The sequence below is a fragment of the Perissodus microlepis genome, chromosome 7 (genome assembly GCF_051167445.1).
Source record: "Perissodus microlepis isolate ML-2025 ecotype Zambia chromosome 7, ASM5116744v1, whole genome shotgun sequence".
In the NCBI taxonomy this organism is placed as follows: Eukaryota; Metazoa; Chordata; class Actinopteri; order Cichliformes; family Cichlidae; genus Perissodus; species Perissodus microlepis.
In genome coordinates this window covers 26192978-26217211 of record NC_140467.1, presented here as the reverse complement: position 1 = coordinate 26217211, position 24234 = coordinate 26192978, and the positions used below count along the sequence as shown (strand labels likewise).

Below are 24234 nucleotides of genomic sequence, written 5' to 3'. Positions count from 1 at the left end.
AATATTGTGTTTTACATCTGATTGCCTCAAGGCCTTATAACATCCTCCAGTTAACTGATTATCTGCAGAGGAACGGTTCATTTGAAGAATTTCAGTCAGGATTCAGAATCACAGAAGAGAAACTGCACTACTAAAGGTTACTAACGACCTCTTATGGCCTCTGACAGTGAGCTTACACACTGTCAGACACCTGCTAGACTTCAGTGCAGCATTTGATAACACTTAGCACAATATTTTACTACAGACTTTTTAATTAATTAATTTTTAAAGAAATTGCACTACAGTGGTTTAAGTTATATCTATCCGCGTTGTTCATGCAAATGTTGAGTCTTCTTTTTGTCAAGGACCAATTCTATTGACATTATACATTTAAATAATAGGCAATATTATTAGAAGAAATAACATACAATTTCACTTCTATGCAGATGATAGCCAACTCTATCTATCCATGAAGCCAGATGATTCACGTCATGTAGTTAAACTCAGGCATGTCTTTTGAATTTCCTCCTTCTAAAATGGAGACGAATATGTAGATGACTTGCCTTGGGCTTCAGTAACACTTTCAGAAACCTTAGGAGTCATTTTTGATCAGGATATCTCAAAGCTCATATTAAATCAATATTTAGGATTTGTGCAATATCTCTAAAATTAGAAACAAGTCTACAAGTGATGCTAATTCAGGAATACCAGCATATTTTCATTTACTCCTGGTGTGTTCAGTCTAATACGAGTTCAACCTGTTTCACTAGAATTTGTAGCTTTTTTATGATAAAGTTTTTTTTTGTTGTAGTTGATTTTTAAAAACAAAATGTGCTCAAAAAATATTTTCTCCTTAAAGTCCACTTGGAGCTTCCTATTTGTTCTCCTGTTGAAAATGAAGCATTTAAATGCACTTCACAGTCAATCTAAATCCCACAACTCAAATTTACTAGATTTTTTTTACTACTGAGAAAGGGACCAAGAAAGCTCCTGTATAGGTGCTCAAATTGGAGACTAAATTGCCAAATCAAACAAAACTCATCAAGGACAATATGTGTGTGTGTGTGTTTTTTTAACAAAAATGTCAAGATGGCAGAATTCTGGTGATTTGTTTAGTTAAGGCCTGCCTAGGAAAGACTGTCACATGTTCTCAGGAGAGAGCGCTGTTCAATCACTCCATTTAATAGTTTGATAACCTTCAGTTGACTGACAGCATGAAGTTGTCGTCAATGCGCCAAAAGCAGACAAAAGTAGGAGCTGTAGAGATTCTCAATGTGCTTTTACCAACTCTAACCTGTATGCCGGCTCTCCAGAGAGGCCATGACTGCAGAGAGGTCTTTTTGTGTCGCTTCTGCTTTTCACAAAACAACAAGATGTTGGAAATAAGGTTTTATTGGTGCCGTTACTAGCATAATAGAGAGTTTCGCAGGTCCCCTCTCGTGAATAGGTTTAGAAATATGCAGCAGGGAGACTTGACTTGGTTTTGGAAGACTAGAGGGAAGTGTTGAGTGGCTCTGGGAATAAAAATACCCTTAGACTATTTGTTTGAGAGGCTGAATAAACAGAAATGAGCTTCAGAGTGAGGATGAAGGCATCAGTTTGTATGTAGCTTATTAAAATGTTTTCCTTACATCCACGTAGCTTGCGTTAATGTAATCCATTGCTTTTCCTTTTTTGTTGGCCAATAGTGAGAGGTGTACCTGGGTATCATCATCTGACAGGCAAAGACAGACACACACAGACAGTAAAGATAACAAATTAGATTCATTCATTTTACATCAGATAAAGACATGTAAGCAAATTTGACATCTTCCATATAAAATGGATATTAAATATAATTTTAAAATTTAAAACACTTCAGGGCATGACGAGACATTCTCCTTCAGCATCGCCTGATAGAGTGTAGAATTTATGACTATCAATTACATTCTGGTCCTGAACTCTTCGGGGTGTAATCCTGGAGGAAAGTCCTGAAATGGGCCAGTTACTCTAGATCCTCTACTGTACTTTACTTTTGACAAAAATAAACATATAGTGCTGTTAAAAACTATTTCCTCCCTACCAAGTTTCTTATTTTTTTGCTCATCTGTCACACTTAAGCGTAAACATATTTTAATACAGAACCTACCAAACAGAAAATGTAGTTTTTAAATCATGATTTTATTTATTAAGGGAAAAATGTACCCAAAACTACCTGATCCAATGTGAAAAACTAATTGCTGCCTAAATCTGACTTGTTAGTTAGTTGTTTTGAGCCATTCAGAGGTGGTATGTTTCAGATACTGTGCTGGAGTCCCAAAGCCTTTAACTCTTTCTGGACTAATTCATGTCACTGACTTTGTTTCTCAACTGTTTCTTTACATTATGGCATGATGTGTTGCTTTCTGGGATCTTTTAACCTTTTACTCTGTCTCTGTTCTACTTAAGCTATTTCTTTTTTTTTTCTTTTTGTAAGTTTGAAATTACATGTTATTTCAAATGTATTTAATAATTTTGGTCACTTGTGACTCCAAATAAAAAAGACAGCAATCACAAAAATGCTCAAATCAAAGCTTAAAACAGTGAGAAAAAGGTTCACAGAACAGAGTGATGTCATGGTGTGTGCCCATCTTTTATATACATGTTTTTATACTCTGAGTGCTTTACTAGCAGGATACAGGCTTAAATCTTCATTTGCATTTAATTTCTTTCTTCTTTTTATGTGGTTGAATTACTCATTTACATATACAAAACCAAAATTTGTAGCTTAATGCTTTATCTTAGTCCCGTGTGTTGATAAGGCTACAGAAGATTTTTATTAATTAATTTTAGGCTTCTTAATCAACTAATTACTGTGGCTCTGAACTGAAAACCCAGTTGCTGTCTTGACTCTTCAGGAATGAACAAGCAGCCACAGCTGAAAGTGCAGCAAATGAAGAAGAATTAAATCTCCAGACCAGCATCTGGATATAAACATGTAACAAATGCACCAGTATTCATTCTTTTTTTTTTTGGTGAATAAAGAAGTTATTTTTATTGTTCCAAATTAAATCTTGATGTTTTGGCTGCATAAAAGACTGCAATACTGCGTATGAAATACTTCGCCTACATATTCAACTTAAAAAGGAAAAAAAACTGGAATGATAGAATAGAAATTGGGCACTACAAACTTCCAGTTTTAGCCTGCACTCTAGGTTTTTTTGACTTTTTAAATTTAATCACTTTACACAAATCATGGTCACAATACAAAATGAAAACGTTGCGATTATACATAAAAAATAAAGCACAGTTAAAAAAAGAAAAAAAAGAACCCCCCTCCCTCCCCACCCGAGGTTCATGTAAAGAGAAACAAAACAAAACAAACAAAAAATGTACGCCACACATCTGGAAAATACGTTTTTATATAGTCAATAAATGGGTTCCAAGTCGCAGATAATTTTTGTTGTGATGAGAGAACTCTGTGTCTAAGTTTTTCCAGTGGTAAAAAGAAAAGCACCTCCTTTAACCATTGTATATATGAAGGAACCTTATCAGACTTCCAGTGGAATAGAATGAGTCTACGGGCAAGCAATGTAGCAAATGCTATGGCATTTTCCTGAGATGTACTAATTTCGTATTGAGGTGGCATAACTCCAAAAATGCCAATGCGGAAATCAAGCACTAAATTTTGCGCACTGATGTGAGATAATAGTTTGAATATATTTCCCCAGTAATTGTCCAGGTTAGGACAAGACCACATCATGTGACCCTCATTTGCTGGATTATGTCCACACCTGGGACAGGCAGGATCAGCTTCTGGGAAAAAATTTGAAAGCCTCTCTCTTTTATAATGAAGACGATGAAGAATTTTAAACTGAATTAAACCATGGCGAATGCAAAGGGAGGAGGTATGTATACAATTCAAGCAAGATCTCCACTCATCATCAGATAAATCCACCCCAATGTCTTTTACCCAATTATCTTTAGTTTTTTCCCAAGTAATAGGCCTTAAGCTCTATATCAGTTTGCATATGACAGAGATTCGCCTTTTGCCAAAAGGATCTATTTCCAAAATAGTATCCACTTGATTTTTAGGAGGTAAGTAGGGGAATGAAGGAAACAATGTTTTTACTACTTAAGCTATTTCTTGATTCAACATGTCTGGTAGTAATCAGGCCTAGGCATGGCTATTGAAGTTAAACTCAGTTTAAAAAAAAATACGTGTTGATCCTAGTTAAGTCAAGATTTAACAAGAAGGGACAACTACTTTTTTCACATAGAGCCAGGTAGGTTAAGTAGCTTTTTTCTCTAATAAATGAAACTATCAATTAAAAACTGCATTTTGTGACTACTAATCCTTATAGTTTTGTTCAGTGTGTCATAAACAGTGGCACTGTGGGACTAGTTTCAGTGATGGAAGAATCTATATGTGGTGCTCTGTTGAGTATTGAGGCCACACATACCTTACCATGTATTTACAACTGTATGTGTTTCTGAATAACAGTTATGTGTACCTGTTAATGAAAAGAACTTCGGCTGAAAAACAATCTTTTAAAACCTCAACTCAACAGAAACATTAATTTGCATCTGATAAACACTAGCAGAGCACACAGACTCAGCAAAATCTTAACAATCCTAAAATACCTAACATAATCATAACTATGTTATGCCTTTTATCCATCTTATTTGTGATTAAGAGATGAAAATAACTCCTTTAGTAAAAGTTAGAAATCTGAAACTGTTCTGAATCTTGAACATGAAGCACATCACACTGTCTGAACCTGTACTTACAGGCCGAATTGTTGCTGTGTCGGTTTTCAGCCTTGCTGTCTGGATGATTTGCGTTGTCAGTAGACATCACTATGTCCACAGTGCACATATGTGCCTCCTAGAAACATGCACACACAGAGCAAAGCTTAGAGTCTTCAAAGATAACTTAAAGTCTCGGTAAATGTATCATAAGTGAGTACAGTTGCACACTGGCAGATTTCAGTTTACATTCCATACAATGTAAAATAAACTTGTGATAGAAAGCGTCTTTCTACTCAAAACCACTTAACACACGCCTGTTGCAATAGCTGTGGATCAGACCATCAAGGATAAGCATTGCATCAGATTCCCTTTTAAGATACACTTTACTGCCAAAAGTATTCATTCACCCATCCAAACATTAAATTCAGGTGTTGCAATCACTTCCAAGGCAACAGGTGTACAAAATAAAGCATCTAGGCATACAGACTGCTTCTACAAAAATTTGTGAAAGAATGGGTCACGCTCAGGAGCTCAGTGAATTTCAGCGTGGTACTGTGATAGTCCTGACCTCAACTAGACAGAATACCTTTGGGATGAATTAGAGCAGAGTCTTCTCATCCAACATCAGTGTTTGACCTCACAAATGTGCTTCTGGAAGCATGGTCAAAAATGACTATAAACACACTGCTAAACCTTGTAGAAAGCCTTACCAAAAAGACCTGAAGCTTTTTTAGCTGCAAAAAGGTGGGCCAATATCATATTAAACTCTACAGATTAATAATGGGATGTCACTCATATGCGTGTGAGGGCAGACGAGTGGATACTTTTGCCAATATAGTGTATGTATTTTAAAACTTCATACAACTAGTTTTCCAAAACAGTTCATGGTTAAAAGAAAAGATTTTGAGATTTTAACAGATTTCCAACAGATTTTGGTTGGATTTCTTGAAACTAGAAACGACCTTTATGCACACATTTTACTCTTTGTAATAACTCTGCAGCTCACATAATGCAGTCATGCCTTCCTCTACTGCTGCCACAGAGTAAACGTGCTTTACTGATACTATGACAAGGAAACAGTGTGCAATACAAGACAGATACACATCTGGTGGTATGCAGCAACATGAATAAATGACAGGGGCTTACCTCGTAACTGGGCCTCAGTTTCTAAGGTTGAGGGCGAATCAGCAGCAGACAAGCAGGACAATTCCCAAAAACCAAAGAAGTGCAAAAGGGCAAATTACAATTACAAATTACAGATCCACATAGCTTTATGCCACAGTACAACTCCTGCAAACATGAAGGAGAAATCACATTAAACTGTTTGTAAATATTTTCCCATCAGCATTTTGATTTGTTAGGGTTAACCCATATGACACTTTTGATGTTGCACAATAGGATGTGCCTCAAAGCAACTTCACGAACTGTCAGTATGACGGTTGCCCAAATGTTTTCTGTATTCATTTATTTATTCATTCCCAATGGACAAGTTGACAGATGAGGTTAGGCAGGATTCTGATGATGTTTATAGACGACATTGTGATCTGTAGTGAGTAAAACTGGTGTGTGGGCCACTCTTGCTTGCATTGTTGTTGGTCAGTCAGTTAGCCACTGAGTACAATGAAAAAGCCCTTTCCCCCTCTGTCCCCAGTAGTGTACATGGATGGACACATTTGAGAGGACCATAAAACCAGCTTAACACCACTCACACAACTACTCAAACATAAAACTTTTAAAATTCCATCAATCTTCTGCTTATCAAATCCAAACTGAGCTCAACAACAAGGTCCTGGGTTTGAATCCACCCTATGAAAGCGGTCTTTCTGTGCTATAACTATTGCACCACTGTAAAATTGTATTATATAATTGAATCTTTGTCATACCTCAAACTCTCGTTTGAAGCTTTGAGTGTGGTGAAGTTCAGCAACATGCTTGACAAAGTCCTTCACTGGAAAAGCCCTGTGCTCACCTAGGAAACAAAACCCCCACAAAACTAAAACAACAAAATGACAAAAGACAAAACAAAACAAAAAACTAACAAATGTTCCAAATAACAATTTTTTGTCCATTATGTAATACAAAAAAGAAAGTTTCTGGACTTCTTGGTTGTGATAATAACACATTTAACTAAATAAACAGGTATGCCGTGCATCCAGAAAGTATGCACTACAGCTTTTATACAAAACCTATTAAATTAATTTTAAACTCAAAATTCAACATAATTTCAAATTCTTGCAAATTTATTAAAAATAAATGATGAAAACAATGTGAATGTGAACATAATAAATTCAGCTATGAATATAGCCTTTGGTCAATACCTTGTTGAAGCACCTTTGGCAGTAATTACTCCCTTAAGTATTTATGAGTATGTCACTACAAGCTTGGCACACCTATTTTAGGCAGTGAATACTGGGTGCACTCTCAGCAATGGCACTAAAATTAGTTGTGTTTCAGGGCTTGATGGCCTACTGACCACCACAGTGAAGGTCACAGTACAGGTCCTTTTTCTCCAGAAGGTTCTTCCTCATACACAAACACATTGACATTATGACTATGGAGGATAAATTCATGGAACAGAGCCCTGTGAATGTTGGAAAAGGCAACATGCATGTTGGAACCTTTAAATAAAAAATGGTGAAAACTGTTGGGTCAGATCCTGCACATTGTACATGTAATAAAATACAATGACATTTGGCTTTAAATTCGGAAGTTTAAAACAGAAGTTAAAGTTTCCCTCTTTGTGCAAACTTAAGATCACGGAGTGCACACCAAGTCTCAGGAAAAAAGAGACGAGTAAGAGAAACTGAGGGATACAGTGCCAAGGCAGGCCACGCGTAAATGCACCTCTGGAAACTAATAGGAACTAGTAAGTAGACTGAATTTGGAAAAAACATTTGAACTAAATCTAGAAAAAAACAACAACAAGGTTATTGATAATGTATTTAAATATTTGAATATAATGCATAACCCCTCCGTGAATCTGTTGAGGGGTTTGTGTGTCCCAGGAATGCCAGGGGCTATGTTGTCGGAGGGCTTTTTGTGCTCTGGTAGGGTCTCCCATGGCAAACTGGTCCTGGATGAAGGACCAGGCAAAGAGCGATTCAAAAGACGCCTATTCACAGAAACCTAGGGAACAGTCCATCATTCCGGGGCCCCAGTATAGATATACTGGGCCCTGCCCTGAAACCAATCCTGGGGAGGGTGAACGAAGGAAAGTGCCTGGTGGTGTCTGACCTTTGCCCATGGGGGCCGGCAGGGCACAGCCCGAAGAAGGGCCATAGGGGTCGCATGCAATGTGTGCTGGGTGGTGGCCAAGGGTGGAGACCTTGGTGGACTGATCCCTGGCTACCAAAACTAGCGAATGGGACATAGAATGTCACCTCTGTGGTGCACAAGAAACCTAACACAGTGTGTGAGTCCATCCACTAGCCGAACCTTGGATCCAGCAGGAACAATGCGGTTTTTGGCTTGGTCGTAGAACACTGGACCAGCTCTTTACCCTAGCAAGGATACCTGAGGGTGCATGGGAGTTTATTCAACCTGTCTACATGTGTTTTGTGGATTTGGAGAAGGCATTTGACCGTGTCCCTCTGAGTATTCTGTGGGTGGTGCTTTGGAAGTGTGGGGTGTGTGGCCTGTTGCTATGAGCTATTCGATCCTTCTGACTCGTTCCCAGTGGGTGTTGGACTCCACAAGAGTTGCCCTTTGTGATTGACTCAGTTCTTAATTTTTATGGACAGAATTTCGGAAGCCGAAGTGTCGGAAGGCTTCCACTTGGGTGGTGTCAGAATCTCGTCTCTGCTTTTCGCAGATGATATGGTTCTGTTGGCTTCATCAGGTGGTGGCCTTTAGCTCGCACTGGTGTGTGGTTTGCAGACAAGTGTGAAGCAGTGGGAATGAGAATCAGTACCTCCAAGTCTATTTAAGTATCTCGGGCATCTTGTTCACAAGTGAGGGGAGAGGGGAACAGAGGACTGGCAGACAGACTGGTGCTGCGGCTGCAGTGATGTGGACACTGTACCAGTTCATCGTGATGAAGAGAGACCTGAGCGTAAAAGCGAAGCTCTCAATTTACTGGTCGTTCTACCTCCCTACCCTCACATATGGTCATGAGCTTTGGGTAGTGACCGAAGAATGGGACTGCGGATACAAGAAACGGAAATGTGCTTTCTCTAAGGGTTGCTGGCTTCTCTCTAAGATAGCGTTCAGCCATCTGGGAAAAGGGCCCAGAGTAGAGGCAGTTGAGGTGGCATGGGCATGGCATGGGAGGTGTTCCAGGCATGTCCCAGGAAACACTGGAGAGATCATAGCTCTCAGCTGGCCTGGGAGTGCCTTGGTGTTCCCCCAGGGAGCTGGAGGAGGTGGCTAGGGAGAGGGAGGTCTGGGCTTCTTTGCTTAGGCTCCAGATAAGTGGAAAAAAATGGATGGATGGATGGATGGATGGATGGATGGATGGATGGATGAATGTAATGCATGAAGTTGTTACATTTGTGAAAATATTACTTTTTGAGAAAAACAATATTTTAGACAAGTGAGAACTTTACAGCAAAATGAGGACAGCTCCATAAACTAATGACATTTTGGTAAATTAGCATCTTTACACTGTTGGCTGGAAAATTTTGAAATAAAACATTTTTTGAAATTCAGGACCTGTTTTTCATGCAAAGTGAAGAGATTTATTGACAACTTGGGGTGTTTGTTAAATTTCTGGAAAGGATATTTAAGAAAAATTGAGAGTATAATATTGTTTTTGAAATGAAGGTAATTTTTCTAGTATGTAAGTCCTCAAATGGCTTATGTTACGTTGTTAAGATGTTAACTTTGGGTTTTAACTTCATGTCAATGTAATATGTCACACAGACACACACAAAACGATGTGTGCATGTTACCAGATATAGCAGTGTCTGGTGCTGTGATGACTCTGGTTGAGCAGCTGTCATGGATGTAAAAGTGAGCCGACTGGAAACATAACCTGCAGAAAAACAAACACTTCCTTTAGACGACAATCAACATTGCACTGATAGGCAGGAAATGTTTTTTGCTTTCATGTAATTTAGCATTAGCCCAGATTTTAGAAAATACAAAATAATCTCCCCATAACACCAGTAAATAAGATGATCTGTTAATAGGTTTGTAAACAAATGACAGCACCTCTGTAGTGTCTCGGCCAGACATGGGCATCAAGGATTTTCACAGATGGGGAAAAAAAAACAGAATCAGAGCTGATCTCTGAGATTAACAGAGATGGGCAGTAACGCGTAATCCGATTACTTTTTTCAAGTAACGAGTAAAGTAAGGGATTACTATTGCAAAAAGGGTAATTAGATTACGGTTACTTTCCCATAAGCACACTGCGTTACTGCGTTAATAAAACCGTGATTTTTTTGCGAGAGTGTCTCATGACAATGACGTAAGCGAGTGCGACAGTCGTGGCAACAGCTGCGTGCAGATCAGCAATGGATAATATATCGAGTGCGGGAGAGCATATGACCGTGCAGCGTTTAAAGCGTGGAAGTACTGACCTTACTTTGAGTTTGATTCCGTAAAAAGTGACAAAAACATTAGTGTCCGCTGATCACTGCGTGGGAAGAAAACTTCTTTTTACAGTGAAAAAACCCCCCTAAACTTCCAAGCTAGCACCGAGTACGCTTACACGGGAATGTGAAACTCCCAGATCCTTCCTCTGACCTGCACCAGGGCAAACTTCCACCTGCCCCACTCCTTCTATACAGGTGAAAATAGAGCAACAGGACCCCTGAGCCTTTGATTTTATATATTTTCTGCTGTGTTTTACGTGCATCTATTTGAAAGAGTGAGTGTTAACACAAAAAACTATTTTATTTTATGTGCTGGAATATGCAGAAAATAGGTTTAAATGTTAAACAAATTTCTTCCAGTCTGAGAATGTTGCATATAATTTAATGTTTGCTTGATGCATAAAGTTAAAAGATTAAAACAAATTTTAAAAAGAGACTTTTTCCATTTGATTACATTTTGTATGATGGATTATGCAGAAAAAGTAGAATTGGGCTGAAAGATCTATCGTTTTATTACCTATTCAGGTTGTAAATCATGTTTTCAAAAAGTAACTAAGTAACTAATTACTTTTGAAAATAAGTAATCAGTAAAGTAACGGGTTTACTTTTGGGGGGGAAGTAATCAGTAATTAGTTACTGATTACTTTTTTCAAGTAACTTGACCAACACTGGAGATTAATGACAAATACTTTGACTAACAAAAACAATCTCCCAACAGGTCTCAGAGGTTTTTACGCCAGCATCCCACTGTCCACTAATCTAGTCTGATTAGCCCTGCATCAAGTTTCCAAACCAAACAGAATTTCTACTTTATTCATTCTACTTCATTCTACTTCTATATTAATTCTTCAGTCTAGGTTTTTTTTAAAGATAGTTGTTCTACAACTTACTCAAGGTAAGGAAATCTTTAGTCTCAGATGACTGCTAGTGTTTGCCTAACAGTACAGATGCACAATGACTGAAACTAGTACCACTGCAACAATAAGCCACAAAATCATCTTCATGATTGTTAATTCACTCGGATAAAGTATTTCTCCTACTGAAAACACTGCATCCAGATAAATGGAATCTTTACGAGATTAAAGATTTCTCTTTTTCTTTTAAATGACACAGTTTAGGTCAACAGGAGCTATAAGCAGAAAGGAGTATAGGACCCGTATCCCTTAAATGATTTCGCTTTTAATGCCAGCCAGAGTCCTTGAGTGGTCTCAGTCGCATCAGTGAGGGTTCATAATTCAGGGTAGTCAAGTGGTTGACGTAGACTTCCAATAGTTCCCAGCATTGGGCAGTTGAATGGTTATTCACACATTCCAAAGCAACAAATTTAATTGATCTACAATACTTTGTATACTACATTAGGCAGGATTGCAGCTAAAAGGATTAGTTTCAGTTCCATATGCCTCCTCCATATATGTATACTATGATTTTGGTCCACCCTTTGCAGATTATGTTCAAACATGGTGTTCATTATGGACAAATTGTGATTTGCAATAACAAAACACCACTGTGTTTCAGATGAGGAAGGCTGTGCATGCCAGTCACACTCCTCCAGGTTTTACTATCATTGCTTATATCAGGGTTAAAGTCTCCCAGTAGGACAACAGAGTAATGAGGTGTAGCAGCTTGATCACCCCATTCAGGGACTCCAAGAAGGCTAAACTGTTGCTTGGACTTTTATGCCAAACAACAGTCAGTACCTGCTCCCCGACCCAAATGAACTGGGAACAAACCCTGTCCTCATTAAGCGGCAAAAGCCTAAATGCACTGGCAGCAATCCGAGGGGATACAACAACCCCTAGTCTCTTTGAGCGTTTATGTACAGAAGTGCTATATAAAAACCAGTCCATTTACCATTTATTTATTTTTTTAAAATTCAGTCCTGTCTGACAGGTTTTGCAATTAGCATTATGATCTGAATGCAAAAATGTGCCAAACACATTTTGCTTTTCTAAGACGAGCTCTCTAAATTCTCTATAGGCTCCTCTTCTTCATGTGTTTCTTTCATGTGTTTATTTATCATTTTCTATTAGTGTTATTTTAGTTTTTAGATTGTATGTAATATAGTATATAGTATATTATGACCTTGTCTAAGTTGACAGGCAGCAGAAGAAAAAAAAATGGAAGGGGGGAGAAAACAGGAAAAACATAATAAAAGTATAGAGTGCAAATAGAAATGTGATGCCAAATGCTGCACCTGTAAGAGAAGAAAAAACAAACAAAAAAACCCCCAAACCCCATACAGCACCTAGAAGACAAAAATATAAAAATGCATAGCTAAATTAATCAACAGTTTTCTTGCGGTGCACACACGCATGTCTGGTGTTATTGAGGGTGGGTTGGGGGTGGTTCCTCTCCCTGCTCCTCCCAACTGGCCATTGATTATCCCCCACCCCTCTTTCTTTCTGTCCCTTTCTTCTTCAGTTCCTCCGCCTTCTCCTCTTGCCTTTCGGCAACCTGGCCTTCACCCACTGTCCACTCTGGCATAATACCCACACAGATAATAACACAATTTATAAAAACAAAGCGATTAACCCCAGAGTCTACAGCGCTCGTCCTGGAAAAAGCAAATGTGTTTGGCACAACAAAGCATTCAGACCATGATTCTGTCGCTAAACCTGCCTGACAGTACAGGTTAAAAACAAACAAACAATTATATAGAGATTGACATATTTTAATGCAGAACATTTGCACTTCATTAAAAGTTTATTTTCACAGAATGTAGTATGACTACTTTTATCTAAGTATAGGATTTGGGATAGATACTTCTTCCACAACTACAAAAAGTTTCATTCTAATTATATTAATATTTAATATTATAAATCATAATAATTTTACTAATAACAACAAATCTAACCACCTAGTAGAATTAGTTCTTTAATATTTTTCTTGCTTTTATTATGAACACAATTATAAACTATGTATACAAATATATCAACTAATAAATATATAAACTTATCAAACTAAAATAATTTTAAAAAAGACAATTGTACAAGTATTTTGTACAAATATTTTAGCAGTGCGAACAGACAGATGCATAGCTTTTTCCCTTTGGTCTGCAAGTCCAGGGCAAGACACCAGATTTAAGGATCTACAACATGGTACATGGTAAAACTCGTTCTTACGTAGTGGACTGACATGACCACAAAGTATGAAAACTTAGCCCACATAGCAAACAGCAGCTACAAGGATGGTGTGTAGTTTGACCCTTTAGGTTGCTACACAAAATCATAGTAAAAACCTTAACTGTTTTATCGGCCACTAATTCAGATCAGAAAATGAGCTACTTACTACTGTCGTGTTGTGTTGTAAAAAGACGGCCTGTCACATCGTTTTTTTCCTGTCTACTCCACAGACTTTCTGTTCAGAGCACCTGGATTAAATAATGAAACCTGGACCCACAGTACGTGGAGCACACCTTATTTGTTCACATTTTGGAAAATGTATTTAATTAAGAATGAAAGAATAAAAACTATTTTTCCTTTTCTTAGAAACTCATTATGATTTTTTTTATCTTAAAAGGTGTGTGATAATGTAAACAGGAGTTCAGAGACTTCAGAACTTCTCTTTGAGTACTCTAGTTTTAATGATTTCTTTAGCAGTAATGTAATTTCCACTGCTACACTAGGATTTAATATTAGGGCTACTTTTCCTTTGGCTCCGCCCTCCAAATGGCTTAAGGTCAGTTGGTTGGAGCAATTAGGATTCAGCTTCGAGCACAGAGCTAACCGTAAGACTGTGAAGCGCACGCAAACGCAGTCTTGCATACCTGATTGCTTATTTCAACACATGGCTTCTGAGTTGTATGTGTGCATTATTGAATTTACATGAATTTAATTGCGCGAGTAACAATTAGTACTCGTGCAATTAAATAATTTTTTTCTCCCGCATGACTTTTGACATACATATAACACCATAGAAACTACTTAATGCAATTATATTGATTATATACTGATATTGATTATAGTAACTTGTGAGAAGCTCAGATTAAATTAAGTAACTGAGCTGCAGCTTAGTAACAACCACATTAACACACAGTCACACACTCTGAACTGAAAACAGCTACCATCCACATCCTGTGAGATACTCAGGATGTAGGATAAATATTAATATTGCGCATATCCAAACCTTTAAAGACTGTTTAGCTATATCCTGATTTGCTGCACAACTCTCACCTTGCCGCAACTTTGTAGTCAATCGAAATCCTCTCACCCTGCTTCATCTCAAATGCACAGCAGCAGTGGCCAAATGAGCACCATGTTGTGAGTTAGTGAAGGAGGACACAACAACAGGAGGATTAGTGCAGTCTGACCTCCTGCTGCTCGCCCTACAAGAAGCTGATACGATTCCTTCTATCCGACATAATCAGTCAGATGTCCTTTTCGATCCTGCAGCCCTCCCAGGACGCTCTCCTCTGAGTGATGCTCAGAGCACTGCAGCCAAAGCACATCCTTTATTAAGGATTAATCCTCCTGCTCTACAGATTATTACCAGTTTAGCACTGCTCAGTCTTAGGGATACAACAACAAGCTGATTGCCAAACAAGAGCAATATGTTTATCTTCAACATGGCAGATGACAAATGTACTCTGTGAAAAATAACTAAAAATGTTTACACTGCATTTGACAGCGTGTCTTTGATTGGATTTCTGGAGCTGGGTATTTCACGGTCAGAAAGATTTTCAAGATTTGTTGTCAAAACAAGACAAAAAAAAGTTTGGGGTTTGTGATGAGGAGAAAACAAAGCATCCAAACAAAAAACTACGACTATCCTTAAAGAAAATTCAGTTTGCTTCATATTGAGCATTTCATATGTCTACATAAATAAAGAAAAATGGCATCTCTGAAGGTTATCAACAGAGAGCTGCAGTAACAGATGAAAGGCTTCATTCAGTTTGCTGGCAACAGCAAAACAGCATGAACAGAAGGTATTATTTGTGAAGTGTGTGTATTTGCTCACCAAAACACAAATAAAAACACACAATACGATGCATGATCAAGATTGAGCCCATGTTTGAAGAGATTAGGTTTCCCAGAAAAATGTGAAAATCTTCTGGTTGACGTTGATCATCAGAAGATATATGTGAAGTGTAGTTGGGTTAGAAGGCGGGCAGTGGAGATGGGGATTATGCATACGTGTTTTTAATAGATACTAGGAATATATTCTTAACACCTTTTAGAAAAAGAAAATGTGACAAAAATCATGAAATTATTGGGGGAGGATTTGGATTAGACAATAAGTCGGATGCTAAATGTGTTAGCGTTTTTCAGTATTTTCAGTAAACAAAAATGCACTTTTGACATAAAACTGGTACAGGAAAAGGCAAAATGAACTTTTCAATGATTTCAAATGATATTCCAATGTCACGTCTCTTCCTGATGTTAATCTTGTACCATACGTACAAGAATAATTGCATGATATTATTACCCACGATGGATGACCCTCCTATGGATAACAAGTTGTCTGGATCATTCTCACATGGAGCACAATTTGGGTGGGAAGTGGTCTTCTATCGCACATCACCATGTTCATGGTAAATGCACAACAGGCTGCAGAAAAAAGCCTTTGTTTTAACCATATTGTTCACAACTCTCAACCTTTGGACTAAACCACCTGTGTAAATGTGTTAAAAGAATCTCACTACATAAAGTGTAAATTTAAATAGATGGGGGATTATAAAATTGTACTATGTATCCTGCATGTATAAACTGTTTTCCATTATATGCAGATTTACCGGCAGTACCTACCGCCAGTAGACGAGAACACAGATGAGAGCAATCAGGCCGAGGACGGTGAGGGTGGAGATGACTGCCAAAGGAACCACAGCCTTCCTCTCTTGTTCCCTGATTGAACCAATTCTTGACTCGTGGCTGCTGTTACTAGCATCTGTAGAGAAATAACACCAAAAGAGTTGGCAGCTAAAAAAACGCTGCTGGAGAGCAGAAATAAAAGTCAAAACCCACCTACTTTTTAGATGAAGGCTCAAGAAGTATAATAAAATTGGTCAACAGAGCCACAAACACTATATGCCAGTGGCATACAAACCCAGTCAGGGTCATATTTTAAACGTGTCAGTTTAAACTGGATATAGTTAACTTTTAATTACAAAAAAGTCATTATAGTCATAGTATTTTTATACATTTAAATTGTAAGTATTGGGTGAAACAAAAGGTAGAATATGGCTATTTCAAACATGTTTTTCACTATTTAACCAGCTTTTCCTTTGTTTTGGTTTTTTTGTGACAGTCAGCAAATGCATTTAAATTTTTGCTTATTTTGCCTGAAATGTAACCATCAATCAAAATCAATCTAGAATCAATGGAAATAATGCAAAAGAAAGTATAAAAAATATTGGTCCCATGTAGAATCCAAAGTGTAGTCTCTAAAGTCACCATATTTCTGACCTCCTATCCATAAAATATATATAAAAGATGGTCGTACACTGATTAGTGAATTTATAGTAAATTTATGTTGTGAAACCTTAAATAGAGCATTGTTGCCCTTGCCGGTGGCGCCAGTGTCCGGCAGCCTCGCCTCTGTCAGTGCGCCCCAGGGTGGCTGTGGCTACAATGTAGCTTGTCATCACCAGTGTGTGAATGTGTGTGTGAATGGCTGGATGACTGAATGTGTAAAGTGCTTTGGGGTCCTTAGGGACTAGTAAAGCGCTATACAAATACAGGCCTGGCCATTTTTGCCTTGAGTTTTTTGTAAACCTGTTAAAATTTAACTCTATAACCTGCCTTCAGACTTTACTGCATTTTCAGCAAATCTGTATATCTTTACACAGATTATTGTATTTATAGAATACACTGATAAAGCATAGGACCACAAATGTAACACTATCGACTGACAATCCAAAAATAACGTCCTCTGCTTGCTTGCTAGCTGCTCTTTCATTTTCAAAATATATTACAGCCCACAGATTTAGACATATTTAGTCAAGCAAATCATAATTTTATCAATCAGGTCTTGTCAACAAACTATACTTACTCTCCCACTTGGTTCAATTGAACAACTTTGCCTGAAGTATATTTGAAACTTTGAGCATATAAGCATGGAACATTTAAAAGTAGAGGAAAGAAAATAGGAAAACAACCATAGATGGTCCAATGTAAAAGAAAGAATTAAAAATCAGCATCAAAAGGGTTTTCTGATGTCACATTTGCAAAACTTCAATATGAGGCCTCCAAGAATAATAAAACCAGCTGTCCTTTCTCTTGTGGGGTTGTATCGACTTTTTTCATTGTACTCAAATTACTTAAGTGAATACGTAAGTAATTTATTTATTTATATATTAGAGCAGCGGTCCCCAACCATTTTTGCACCATGGACCAGTTTACGTGTGACAATATTTTCACAGACTGGCCTTTAAGGTGCCGCGGATAAATACAACAAAACAAAACCAGTACCAAAAAAAAAGAGATTTATTCATAACACACGGGAAAAGACCCAGGAAAAGACCCAGGAAAACCAAGTTAACGATAAAAACGATAAAGAAAATAAGGATAAAAACCAATGAAAACCCTGAAAAGCATAAATTTCACACCCAAGCCTCAACTCTTGCAGCCCGGTACCAAACGACTCATGTACCGGTACCGGTCCGTGGCCCAGGGGACGGGGACTGCTGCATTAGAGCACGTAGCAAAATGGTAATACAGCATCGTAGGTTACACAGATTTCTTTGCACTGTGCTCTTCTGTTTCCAGGTGTTAGGTATTATTTTTGTGAGCTTTCACTAATTATTTTTAATGATATATGAAAAATACCCACAGTGCATCTTTCCTGTAAAAGTGGATAGAAATGTACACTGTGGAAGACCTAAACAACATTTCACTCAACTGAAACATGATTCAAATGGAAATTTCACATCTGATTAATTAAACAGAAGTTGTGGACCAACTTCCAAACTTGTTGCAAAATAAATGATTATCAAAAATAATTAGAACTTATAGTACTATCCCTTTGTACTTCATCATCTTGGCAGGTAACACATACAAATTTAATGGTGACCCCAAAAACGTGAAGAATAATTAATAATTTGAAGACTTACAAGAAAAAAAGAAGCAACTGAGATGTAACTGAGCTCTTCTTGGCTTACTCAAAGTGTTTATGAAACAACGTCGGACATTCTCATACCTCTAATATCTATTTTAGAATAAAAAAACACATTTACATCTCAAAACACAATGCTCTCCCTCATTCAAAATTGACTAATGTGCTGTACAAATACAAAATTCATCACGATAAAAACACCTGCCAAACCATTTGAAACACAGGGAGGCACAAAAGCCTTTAATGAAAAGTCCATCACTGATTCCTCAAAGTACATAACCTATGATGGCTGAACCCGAGGTCACTCAGCAGCTCCCCTTACCTCAACTGGTCGCAGCAGATGGCCGCCCCTCCCTGAGCCTGGCTCTGCGGGAGGTTTCTTCCTGTTAAAAGGGAGTTTTTCCTTCTCACTGTTGCCAAAGCACTTGCATTTGTCTGTTGTATTATTGTAAGATTTACCTTAAAATATAAAAGTGCCTTGAGGTGACTGTTGTTGTAATTTGGCGCTGTATAAATAAAATTGAATTGAATTTAGCCGCTAAACCATCCTTTCTGACAGCCTGTAAAAACAACAATAGTGTGAACTACACATGACTGAAAAGCTGTTTGCTAGACCTTTTCTGCACAGACTGACCCTGTACTGTCATGAATGAGTGGGTCAGACCTGTTAACCAGCTCATATCGAGTTTGTGGTGCGCTTTAAAAGTAAAACCAATTCATCCAATCATTCATCCAGCACACCTTTTTATGCCGGTTTTAAACCTTGGACTAATTACTAGAAGATGAAAAATATTAGTCAATTCAATGAGGAAATTGAAATAGAAAACTCAACTCAAAAAATTAAAAATCAAATCAAATCAAATATGTGACTTAAGGAACCAACACTCTTAAAACCCCCTCTTAACAAATATAATAAATAAAAAGGTTGGAGGTTTCCCCCTAACACATATTTAGCATATATTTAGCTACCAGGCAGGCCTTATTTTTAGTTTATCTGAAAGAAAAGTCAAGGCAATGTTCAATACACATCATACAACACAGATCAGTTGACCTCAAATTACCTCTAAAAAAATAAAATAAAAGGAGTGACCCACTACTTTTATTTTCCATTTGCAAACATTTGGCCTTTGTTGTTATTAGTGCAGTAACACACCAAGACCTTCTACAACAAGACCATGTGAAAACTTTTTTTTTTTTTAATCATAGAATTTTGGTATTTTCAAGGACACTTTGACGAACAAAGCTTTATGGATGAAAATCTTAAAAAAAGAAAAATCCAACCAACAAAAAAAAGATATTTTAAGTTTTTTAAAGAAGTATTATTATTATTATGCAACTTTGAAGTAACGGGGATATTAATTATGATATTACCCACCTGCAGCAAGATTTTAATAAGATCAATGTGAATTTCATTTAAATAAACTAAAAATCAAAGCCTGTCAGGAAGGGAAAAAATCTTTCTCTGTTATTCATTACTTGATTTACTTTGTAAATACTACAACTTTAAATCACTTTTCACTGATATTTACAACCTATACATAGCACAGCTGAGACAATATAAAGATAATATAGATATGTGAACCACTTTGAAGATCAAAACAGCTCTGCTGCCCTCTGGTGCCCATGTCAAGCAACATTTGAAAAGGCATTTCAGTGTTTAGGGTTTTTGAGCATCACTAAACCTTAATGACCAAAGCTAGACAACATGTCATCATTTTTTTTTTAAATTACAATAATAATTTTGGTTGTTGTCAGGATATTCTTTAACTTTCTGTCTCTATCTCATGATAGTGTGGCCTCTTTAAAAGGTTTTATTCTGTCATCAAATGTAGTGCAGCGTTTAGGGCTCCTGCATTTTCGCATCTTCTTCTTTATTAGTGGCCATGAATATCTTACTGCCTCACATGTCATCAGAGAGGCTCCATTAGAATTATATTAAATAAGAAAAATACTTCACATGGAAGTGGAGCTATTTACATCCCTGATATGCAGTTTGAAAAAAAAAAATATGGCTGGATGCAATCTATTAAGATAAATATATCTGAAATAATAGTGAAGAATGTGATGAAAGGTTCATTATAGTTAAGGGGCCTGTATAGTTAAGTGAATTTTCTTTATTTTGCTTTAACAGACTGAAATTATAAATGACATTTTCCTTTTCTTCTCTTAAAAATGAAGAGAAGTAGATTAGTCTTTTGGATGTTCAAAATTCTTCCTAACAAAGCATGTGTTTCCTAGTTTCCAGGGCAAAATTGCAAATGCAGTGAAGTTTTTGTCCCTCGCGCACTGGCAGCTTTTTTTGTTTTGTTTTGTTTTACCTGCTACTGGCTCCTCTTCTGTCAACTCCCTTTCTGTGTGCTCAGAGATACTGAAGTCAGAAGATGTCTCGTTGTCGTAGAGGCTTTCACTCTGCCCTGAGCTGCTCCCCTCCTCCCTACCTAGCGACCAATGTGAAGCAGAGGTTACTGCTTCCGTTGTCGTGTCTCCTACCTCGAAGCCCAATGCATTGCTACTCTCACTTTCAAAATAAAATGCTGAGGAGTGTTCATCCAGATCGTCTGGGTTCTGGCCAGCCTCTGAGGAGCTAGATGGGGAAGCACTGCTAATAACGTTCATCGAGTAAGGGAGCATGCTCTCCCCAGAGGTTGAAGTTTGAACCATGTCCCACTCCTGATCTATGCCCTCCTGGGAGTCGGGGAACAGGCCTGAGCCAGATGCACTGGTACTGGTGTCTATCACCTGTCCCTCTGTAGCGAGAGTGGTGGGGGAGGCTGTGGGTGAAGGAGTTAGCACAGATGATACAGAGAACCAGGATTCCATGATGGCAGATGCTGTGGCTGCAACAGAAATTGGCAGGTCACTTTGGGTGGCTTGGAGAACCTGGGAGTGTGAAGAAGATGATGAAGGCAAGATAGCACTACGGGATGACAGTGGCTGACCTAAGGACAGACCATCAGAGCCCACCACAGATAAAGAGTGTAAAAAATTGTCAAAGTCAACATGAGTGGCTGAAAGGAAGCCCAAACTTGAGTAAAGCTCTAAACTTATAGAGTCCCAGGCTGAGGAGGACAATTCAACATTTAACAAATGCAACCAAGGGGAGGATGCTGATGGCTCCAAAGAGCAGTCACACAGGGCATGCACATCGCTAACTAATGGAAACCTGTCACCACTGCCCTCTTTGAGAAAAGTCTCTATTGTTTTCCCTGTGGCATATCTTGAATTGTCAGAAACAGATGAGAAAGAACTAGATAATCCCAGGGTAGGGTCAAAAAGGAAGCGGTTACTAGACAGATGAACCGAAGGTTCTAGGGTGGGGATGACAGAAGGAGATGCTGCTGAGAGAGACTGATCCCAGGAAGATTCAGAGAGCTTGGTGGTGAAAACAATAGCAGACGGGTCTAGAAGTGCTTGGAGTGGAGGTGTACTGCTAAATACTGAGGGATTACTTGAAGATCCAGACAACACATCATCATTGCTATCAGTATCATCAAACCCAACACCAGGAAAGACAGGGTCAGTCGCCCAACCAGACAGGGAGTGTGAGGGGTGAGGGAGGTAAGGCAGGGTAGAGGCAGATAGCGTGAAGACTGAAGCCTGGGAAACTGGGTCTTTGACAGGTGACAGGGATGTAGCAGTAAGCTGTGAGTCCAAGGGAGACAATACAGGCCAAGAGGAGGTAGGATCATGCAAGCAGGTGGAAGAGGCACAGCTGGAATCCACGGCGTCACACAAAGGAGAGGAGGTGAAGGAGGAGGAAGTTGAGGGGAACACAAATAGGCTCTCACCATTGGACAGTGGCTTTGTGGTCTGCACGAGAATGCGGCTTAATTGGACAGATGTTTTGGTAGGTGAAGAGGAAGGTTTGGAAGTTGAGCTTTCTGTCTGGATCTCTGGAATACCTCTGGGCTTAGTAGAAAGACTTCTATCAGTGGTGTTGTCTTTGTTTGTTGGGTGTGCCAAACGTGGATCAGTCTTGGTTTGGATGAAGGATGTAGAAGACGATGTTGTGCTGCTCACATTACTTATATGAGACATGACATTGGTTGCAGTGTTGCCTGATTGAGAAACATTACCTTCTTTGGTCTTTGCACTGGTAATTGTAGGAGTAGTAGTAGTTACTTTTCCAGAATAATCTTGTTGACTTAATCCTCTATTAATGTAATCAGCCTTTGAAGTGGTGACTGTGGGAGCAGTGGTACTTATACCTCCCTTTATTTTGCCTTTTCCGTTTAGGGTAATGCCTCCATGAACACCATCTATTTTTATCGTGCGGTGTAAAGGAGCAGTGGTGGTATGAAGTGAGTTTTCTTTGGTTGTTTTGGTTAAATTAAACAGAGCATTGGCATTGAAGTTAGCTCTTCCCCTTGTTTCTGGTGGCAGGGTCATTTCTGGTGACCACATGGAGGTACTATGTTGTTGCATCTCTTCAGAATTGCTCAACACTTGACCAGATTGAGTGGATCTAAGAGGAGGAACTGGATCCTTGGTAACTTTCCTGTGACCCGACTCTACTGTTGTAGTTCTAATAGTAGGCAAAAGCAAAAAAGGTGATTCAGAAGTTGTTGTCCTTTGCAAGTTTGTTGCACTCCAATCCAGATCGTAGTCCTTAGTTTGTCCTATTTCGTCCCAGGTAAGATCTGGATCATACTTGACCTGTTGGTAAAAGTATGGTTTACAGACTTTGACGAGTAACAGTAATTCTACAATTAAACAATGAGATGGGGAAAATAGGATTTTTGTTTTTACCTCATTACTATATTCATAAGAAGCTGGATCCAGTGCATTTTCTAGAAAGGGAACAGAATGCAACATTAGTTATATACAATGCAAACAAGAACTAGAATAAATCACTTAATTTCAAAATAACTCTAACTTAAATTTTCTTCAGGATGGCTTTAAGTTTCCTTCAACTTATATTCATGTTATTTTTAATTTCCAGAATTAAAAACAATGTTCAAAGAAAGAAAATGCTGAAAAAGCAGAAACAGGTAACAAAGGTCATAACAAATTGGAAACACAGACGAAAACATCTCAGACAAGAACAGGTAAGCTCCTGGACAATTAATCCTTTCATTTAGTTTTGTTATTCTAGGACCAATAATCAGAATGGGAATGTGTCACTCGGGATAGAAAAAAGGACAATACAAAAAAACATATGGAGAAAATGAAAAAGAGGAGGATTATTCAGACAACTACATGTGATAAAATGACAATTTATGAAAAAAACAAATGGTGACAACATATCAGGTACCTGCATGCAGGAATTATCCCCAAAAGACACAAACACATAAAGCATTTGCAACTTGTAGTTGTTCCTGTTTCATCCTTGTAAAACTAGACAAGTTACAGAAAGGAATCTGAACAAAAAGCTTTCATGTTACTTCTTTAACTCCGATTGTCTCAAACTTTTGTTTTCAGACTGGATCCACCTGTTCCCTAAGAGGAATAAAACAAACTCATAAGGAGAGTTATCTGCTAATGCTGCACAAGCTGACTGAACTTAGAGACAGCACACAGTGGGGATTTAAGGGGGCAGGTGTGTAAATGGTGGGCTAGTGGCTCTTACCTGTTTGAAGCTAAATGACACACCACAAGGACCAGATCAGACTTGTTTGTGAAGCATGAAGTGAGGTTTTACAAGTTTAAAGAAACAGGCTTGATGGAGAAGACTCAGGGAAATGATATGTGTTTTAACTTTATCAACATTAGCACCATGGCATTTACAAATGAAATACATATCAGTATTTTTTCCTAGAACACATATCATCATCATTATAGATCATAAATAACACTTTTGCAAATTTCTGTACAGGAATTGTATTTTGAACGTACTTCATTTGGTGATCGTAAATTTCCTACTATAATCATGTATGGTTTGCTCTCAGGAGCTCAGTGAATTCCAGTGCGGTAGCATGATAGGACCTGCGCAACCAGTCCAGTAATAAAGTTATGCTAT

At 38.1% G+C, this 24234-nt stretch overlaps 1 protein-coding gene across 3 annotated transcripts in view; it reads right to left on the bottom strand.

Moving 5' to 3' along the window:
- Positions 1–24234, bottom strand: part of LOC146383196 (receptor-type tyrosine-protein phosphatase zeta-like) — a 91436-nt gene that overhangs the window by 13707 nt on the left and 53495 nt on the right. For all 3 annotated transcript variants that reach the window (XM_084934406.1, XM_084934407.1, XM_084934408.1), the window contains exons 11-18: positions 23025–23065; positions 20594–22931; positions 15971–16109; positions 9579–9661; positions 6573–6658; positions 5836–5856; positions 4729–4825; positions 1611–1693 (exon numbers count right to left, since the gene is read on the bottom strand). In XM_084934406.1, coding sequence (XP_084790532.1) covers positions 1611–1693; positions 4729–4825; positions 5836–5856; positions 6573–6658; positions 9579–9661; positions 15971–16109; positions 20594–22931; positions 23025–23065 — 2888 coding nt within the window. The remainder of the gene's footprint in view (positions 1–1610; positions 1694–4728; positions 4826–5835; positions 5857–6572; positions 6659–9578; positions 9662–15970; positions 16110–20593; positions 22932–23024; positions 23066–24234) is intronic.